Here is a 7500-nt window from a genome sequence, read left to right as displayed (position 1 = left end):
TGGGCCACTCCTAAAGCCTCCAGGTTGCCCAAACTGGAGCCGTTGGGGGACACGAGACACGCGGGTAAATCTGACCAGTGTTTGATCAAACATGTCTGACACACCCCCCCATACCGCACGTCTCCACTTCACTCGTGTGTGTGTGTGTGTGTGTGTGTGTGTGTCCAGCTCATCTCAGAGACTAACCTGCCTGTTTTTCCATTTCATTTCACAAGTACTAACTGTGTGTGTGTGTGTGTGTGTGTCCCAACTTATCTAAGAGACTAACCTGCCTGTTTATCCATTTCATTCTACAAGCACTAATTGTGTGTGTGAGTGTGTCTGTCTCTGTGTATCCGTGTGTTCAACTCCTCTCATAGACTAACCTGCCTGTTACGTGTGTTTCCATGTAATTTAACAGGCACTAACTGTGTGTGTGTGCATATGTGTGTTTAACCTCTTAACGTCATGTGTGTATGTGTGAGGTTAGGTTTCTTTTCTTTTCTTGCCCATGTAAGGCACACTGTAACTGCATGCAGATGTGTAATGTGTGTAGGTAAATGTGTGGAATATGTAGAGAGACATATGTAGTGTATATGTAGGGAGATGTAGGCTAATGTATAGTGTATATACTGTATAGGGAGATGTATGCATTATATGTGAAGGGAACTATATGTGATGTTTATGTAGGCAGGTAAATGTAATGTATGGCAAATGTAGGGAGATGTATATAATCTATGTCATATGTAGACAGATGTAATCTATGGCTTATGGGTTATTCCATATTAGTTCAAACAGCCCTGACACCGTGGTCTCAAGAGTGTTTGTCCAAACACTACCCCTTTCAATGCAGTTTTCTAGGGTATGTCTATCCATAAATCAAAAAGGTATATCTCAGCAACGAAATAAGATATCAGGCTGAAATTTGCACATGATGGCCAAAAGTCATGGGGGGCGATCATGGTGTTGAATCCAATACTGTTGGGATGAATTAATATGGATAGACTCTTACTGCTCATAGGTCTCCCTCGGCTGATGAGGAAGCTCTCTTGAACTGTGTTTACATGGACTGATTTTATTTCTCTTACAGAGCTTACACTCTCCTTTTTATTCCATGCTTCCTTCTCCCTCCTCTCCTCTCCCCTCCTCCTCTCTGCTGTCCTCTCCTCTCCTCTCCTCTCCTCCTCTCCCCTGTCCTCTCCTGTGGCAGATTTCTATGGGAAGCCCCTCCCCCCAGTAGCCATCCGGCAGAGGCCCAACAGTGACACCCACGATGTCATTTCCTAGCCATGTGCTCTCAGCCAATCAGTAGCGAATAGACTCCTTCTCCCTCCAATCACGGCTCTCCTGTTTTTTGTTCTCTTCTGCCTCCAAGCACGAGCTGTGTAGACGGACACACACTCCTCTCATGGAATTGAGTTCACACCGGCGCAACAGAGAGACTCGACACGCGCACGCACACACACCAGCAAAGAAGAGACTGAACACACAGGCAGCAGCCGACCACACAAACTGGACACCTCCCCCCTCCCAGCCGGCCCCAGCTCAGAGAGAATGACTCCAGCGCTGGACACACACTCCCAGGCAGTCAATAAAGAGTGGAGAAAGAAGCTCAAGACTGTGTGTGTGTGTGTGTGTGTGTGTGTGTGTGTGTGTGTGTGTGTGTGTGTGTGTGTGTGTGTGTGTGTGTGTCACATCATTTTATCTTCTGCACTGTTTGTGTGTGTGCGCACGTGTTTGAGCGTGCATGCGTATGTCTGTGTATGTTTAAGTCCAACTGGACTGGACCAAGCTGCTGGTGTCCTGCTCCTCTATGTGTGGGCTTCAGTGGAGTGGAGTTGAGCTGAATGTCAGTATTATTATCCAAGGGGGCTGGAGGGCTTTCAGAGTGAAACTTCACCCTCTCACAAAACTCTCCCACCCACTTCACCCTCTCACTCCCTGTCCTGCTGACCGGCTGTGATTCTACTCTCACTTCTCATTCTCCCAATCTCCACACATCACCCTTTCTCTGCCGCGTCCTACCTCTCTCCTCACCTTCTCACCCTCGCACTCTCTCCTCTCCTTCTCACACTCTCCCACTTTGCATTATAGAACACATGATGTCCAGACCACATTCAACACTACAGCTGATTTAACTCTCCCACTTCGCATTATAGAACACATGCAGTCCAGACCGCATTCAACACTACAGCTGATTTAACTCTCACACTTTGCATTATAGAACACATGCAGTCCAGACCGCATTCAACACTACAGCTGATTTAACTCTCCCACTCTGCACCATGGAACACATGCAGTCCAGACCGCATTCAACACTACAGCTGATTTAACTCTCCCACTCTGCACCATGGAACACATGCAGTCCAGACTGCATTCAACACTACAGCTGATTTAACTCTCCCACTCTGCACCATGGAACACATGCAGTCCAGACTGCATTCAACACTACAGCTGATTTAACTCTCCCACTTCGCATTATAGAACACATGCTTTACAGACTGCATTCAACACTCTGGCTGATTTAACTCTCCCACTCTGCACCATGGAACACATGCAGTCTAGACTGCATTCAACACTACGTCTGATTGAACTTTATCACTCCTTGCTGGACCGGCCTGGACACTAGTTACTTCACTGCTTTATCTACCCAAGAACCAAGAACAAAGCACATGGGTGCAACTCATTGGCCCTCAGCGCAACATGTGCAACACTCGTGAAAACAATGAAATGAGGACCTAGAAACAGGCAATGTCTTGTTACTGAAACACTACCAAACAGGGGCTTGTATATTACTGTACGCTCTAAAACGTCACTGTAGCCACAGGCCATAAATGAGCTATATTTATGTATTATGAAACTGTACATAATTATTCCGGAGTCTATTTTTGTCAGTGTCTGTTGCTTTCTGGCTTCCCAAACGGGCCCATGTTACACATAGCCAAGTTACAGTGGGGCTGCAAATGTGGATGCCATTTAGATAATTGCTTGTTTACGTTTAATACTGCTTGAATGTGATATTTCAACACAAGGCAAACAATTTTTACAGCTAGATTTCATTATGTTCATATTCTACCCAGTGTATTTTGTATGATCAATATTAAATACAGACCCATTCTTTAAAAACAGGTGTGTGTGTGTGTATTTGCTCCCTTGTGAGAAATTAACTCAAAACCCACAAGTGAGTCCCTGACAATTGGTGTCTATGCATATGATCGTGGAGGCGGAACTTTCTTTTATGGTTTTGGTAGCAGTTCGTCATGAATAGAGGACGGACTAAGATGAAACGGTGCTGCAAAAGGTATTCATGCTGAAGTGACAGTAAACAACACAGGCGATGAAATAAGTAAACGATGACATATACGCTCTTCAAATGCGTTGCATACAGAGATTTCTGTTCTCTTTCTCTCTTGGGAAAGTGCGCTTCTGTCGCCTAACTGTACGCTTTGAATCAACACAATGCTTTTCCGATTTACATGAAGGAACTCAAGTTGAGCCACAAGGTGAACGAGAGATTGCCACAAGCAAGCAGGTAAGTAATTGTAAAAGTTTCCAACAACTTGTGTCATTAAGTTACCGTTCTTCAGAATGTAACGTAATTTTTTGAGGGCAGTGACGAGTGACTTCTGCTCTGTCTCTGCACCATACTGGCATTTTGACTTATCGCCGCCTGCAGCAGAGGGGAATCGTGTGTAAATTCTCACCTGGCTGACACGGTCTATATTGCGCCCTGTCTACTTCAAAGGGGTCCAGGCGAAGGGTCTGTCAGCAGGTTCTGCAGCATTTTGACGCGCAGTACACGGAGGAGCTTGGCAGCTTATGGACATCAGCAAGGTAAGTTGGGGACTAATCAGCATGATTAAGGAGAGTCGCTGATGAATGCTCCGGTTTCAGTACCAGCCAGTGAAGATATCTTGTGCTTAAGACTGGCTGGCCAACTAATTACTTCCCTTCCGGCCAGGTCGGTGTTGCTGAACCCGGACTGCTGGCAGTATGGGGTGATGCTGAACCGCTTCACTGATCTATCAGACCTGCGGACACGGCTGCAGGAGCTCGGATACACCAGCCTCCTTCCTCAGCGAGGGGACCACTCTACCCCTACACACACACATGTCCAGGAAAACACACATCACTTTCACACACACAGCGATGACCGGTCTCCTCAGAGCTCCCCCAGTGCGCACACACACATTCACCCACGCTGGCTCGCTGCTGGCTCTCTGGAGTGTGTCGTGCAGCGGGCAGCGATGCGTCTGCCGGCCCCGAGGCATGACCACGGCCGTCTCAAGGGCTACTTCCTGCTGAACGCTGCTTCCCTGCTTCCTGTGCTGGCGCTGGGCATCACCGAGGGGGAGCGCGTGCTGGACATGTGTTCTGCTCCCGGAGGCAAAGCCATCGCCATCCTACAGGCTGCCAATCCAGGTGTGTGTGTACTGCCACTGGTGGAAAAGCCATCACCATCCTGCATTCACCCACCCAAGTGAATCTGTCCAGATGTGTGCGTGAGAATGAGACATGTATGTAATGAGGGTGTGTCGGATCATCTGTGTCCATACTGTATGTGATATATACAGGCCCTCTACATTGTTCAAAGCTAAATGTGACTGTGTGTGTGTGTGTGTGTGTGTGTGTGTGTGTGTGTGTGTGTGTGTGTACGTGTACTCAGGCCTTCTGCATTGTAATGAAGTCAACACACACCGCTGTGATTGGCTCTCTAAGACACTGGAGTCCTATGTGCCCGGCCCTCTGATGGAGACAGTGCGAGTGACTAATCAGGATGGGAGAGATTTCGGACACTCACACCCAGGGGTGTATGATAAGGTCAGTCCTCTTTACATAGACGTGTGTGTGTGTGTGTGTGTGTGTGTGTGTGCTCACAGCAAAGAGAGGAAGACACGGCACTTTTTTCTTTACATGGATGTGTGTGTGTGTCTGTGTGTGTGTCTGTGTGTGTGTCTGTGTGTGTGTGTGTGTGTGTGTGTGTGTGTGTGTGTGTGTGTGTGTGCTCACAGCAAAGACGGGAAGACGGCACTTTCCTCTTTACATGGACGTGTGTGTCTGTGTGTTTGTGTCATTCTATTCATACCTAGCTCATCAGAATAGTTACATTTTAAGTTAAGAAATTCAACCACGTGGTTTTGTTTTCACCAAGTGCAGCCCATCGACTGTGGTTTAAGTGAAGAGGAAGTGACTATACAGTACCACAGTGCCAAGAATAGAACAGGGTTTATGTTCATTTACTCCTGAGGCCAGGCTGTAGTTTCTGCTCCTGGCCACAAGGGGGAGCCCTAATGTCGCCTCAACTCTGCTTTCTCCTTCACTGAGGCGCAATAGCCCAGTTGCAGCAGCCATGGTGCCTCTGCTCCCATTGAGGTTGAGGTTTTCACATGCTTGTCTTAACAGGAGCAGAGGTGTTTGTGTGACGTGTGTGCAGTGGTGGAATGTAACGAAGTACAAATACTTCGTTACTGTACTTAAGTACATTTTCCACGTATTTGTACTTTACTTAAGTAGAATCTATAGTGCATACTTTTGACTTTTACTTCGTTATATTTTGCAGCAATTATCTGTAGCCTACTTTTACTCCGCTACATTTCTACAACACCATCGTTCCTTTTTACATTACATTTTATGATCATTTTTTTTTTTCTCTTTAACAAACACGTTTGTTTCACCAGGGGGCTGGGTTGCTACCAAAGATAGAGCGCTACATGCACCATTTCTAAATCTTTGAAACTAGTCTAGACCAGGCAAAGCGTGAGCTTGTAGTCATCTGCATTCAGTAGGCTATATTCACCAGACCCATGGCTATACTGGACATGCAACTGTGTTCTGTGCCCTGAGCATATGCTTGCCTTTCTCTGTCTATTATCTGCAGCGTTAGGGCCTCCTCTCTGATGAGATTGCAAGTCCGCAGAGCAGCGAAGTTACAGGCTATGCCATTGCGTCTGTCACGCGTCTGATCATTTGCGGCATAAATTATTATACTATGGACTATAGACTATAATTGGGGCAGCCGTGGCCTACTGGTTAGGGCCTCGGGCTTGTAACCGAAGGGTTGCCGGTTCGATCCCCGACCAGTAGGACAAATGTGGGCGGGGGAAGTGGTTGAGCACCGCTCTCCCATGCCCACATCCACGGCTGAAATGCCCTTGAGCAAGGCACCTAACCCCTCACTGCTCCCCGAGCGCCGCTGTAGCAGGCAGCTCACTGCGCCATGTTTGTGTGCTTCACCTCACTGTGTGTTCACTGTGTGCTGTGTGTGTTTCACTAATTCACGGATTGGGATAAATGCAGAGGCCAAATTTCCCTCAGGGGATCAAAAGAGTATATATACTTATACTTATACTTATACTTAGAACCGCTGTCCGGAAAAAACTAAAAAACTAATCTGGATGTTCCAGATTAAAATATTTCTCAATTGTGTGATCAAATAAAGAGGCATAGCCTACATTTGGCGGGTAGTAGGCCTAAAGTGAGCGCCCATTCAATGTTTATGCGCATGTGTGTGCGCAAGTGAAACTGAAACTTATCATAAAGACACCTTTCTCAACAACTTTTCTGTTCAATCTGGACCGGCACAGTTGGCATATTGATCCACCGGGTCCACGTTTCCCTTGTCTACCCCGATAAACTTCAGCCTCCTGTTTTGCTGAATGATACTTAACTCGGCAGATCACACTAGATAACCAGAATTAGTCTCCAGAATTGTAAGTCAGAATGGAAACTGGGCCGTGGATGGTAAGCACAATTACATCAGCTTAAAACTATCTAGCCTAGTATAACCTAAAACTAGCTTTATTAAAATGCGACAGCTCATAGGCCAGTGTTTTTCAACCTGTTTTGTGCAAATGTCCCACGGCACACTAACATCCTATGTGAAGAAAAAATAAACATACCATAGGTTAAAATTTCAAATAATACACAGATATGGCCTTATTATGGCTTCTATGCAAGACCTGCTCAATAAAACAAGGGCCCTCTGTTTCATTTGTAGGTGACTATATCTAATTTAATTGTTATGAACTAGATATGTGATGATTCTGTGAATACTGGATATGGGGCCCCCGTTGTACAATGCCTGCATACCACAAATAGTGCAATCATACAATCAATGAGAGCATGTCGTTATAAATTCTTTGATGCAACAGTTGCTTTTCTGTCTCATCTGTGACATTTGGGTAATTTTCTGCGGCACACCTGATGATCTCTCACGGCACACTGTCATAGACTACTAATTTTTTTTTTATTAGAATAGGCCTATAGATATTATCATAAATCATTATGCAAGTACTTTTACTTTTAATACTTAAAGTACATTTAAAATCAGGTACTTTTTACTTTTACTTAAGTAGGGTTGGCATTGTGGTACTTACTTTACTTTACTTTTACTAAAGTAAATATTTCTCTGCTTATTTGTACTTTTACTTAAGTACTGAGTTTCAGTACTTCCTCCACCACTGTGTGTGTGTGTGTGTGTGTGTGTGTGTGTGTGTGTGTGTGTGGTGTTTGGATTGGTGG

The 7500-nt window shown here is 45.7% G+C and overlaps 2 protein-coding genes across 2 annotated transcripts in view; both read left to right on the top strand.

Moving 5' to 3' along the window:
* arl13b (ADP-ribosylation factor-like 13b) overlaps nt 1-1315 on the top strand; it is a 9490-nt gene extending 8175 nt beyond the window's left edge. Inside the window, exons 8-9 of the mRNA XM_048235677.1 lie at nt 1-64; nt 1190-1315. The exon at nt 1-64 is cut by the window's left edge and continues 5 nt beyond it. Of these exons, the coding sequence (XP_048091634.1) occupies nt 1-64; nt 1190-1266 (141 nt within the window). The 3' untranslated portion in view covers nt 1267-1315. The remainder of the gene's footprint in view (nt 65-1189) is intronic.
* A 1949-nt stretch (nt 1316-3264) lies between these two features.
* nsun3 (NOP2/Sun RNA methyltransferase 3) lies at nt 3265-5863 on the top strand (the record flags this gene model as incomplete). The annotated part of the gene is made up of 6 exons (XM_048235676.1): nt 3265-3280; nt 3462-3511; nt 3725-3813; nt 3941-4401; nt 4646-4800; nt 5858-5863. Coding segments are annotated over 6 exons (777 nt in total), but the record flags the coding sequence as incomplete, so codon positions are not given.
* Between the last annotated feature and the right edge of the window lie 1637 nt (nt 5864-7500).

The sequence above is a fragment of the Alosa alosa genome, chromosome 23 (assembly GCF_017589495.1).
Source record: "Alosa alosa isolate M-15738 ecotype Scorff River chromosome 23, AALO_Geno_1.1, whole genome shotgun sequence".
Lineage (NCBI taxonomy): Eukaryota > Metazoa > Chordata > Actinopteri > Clupeiformes > Clupeidae > Alosa > Alosa alosa.
This window is presented reverse-complemented; position numbering and strand designations above follow the sequence as displayed.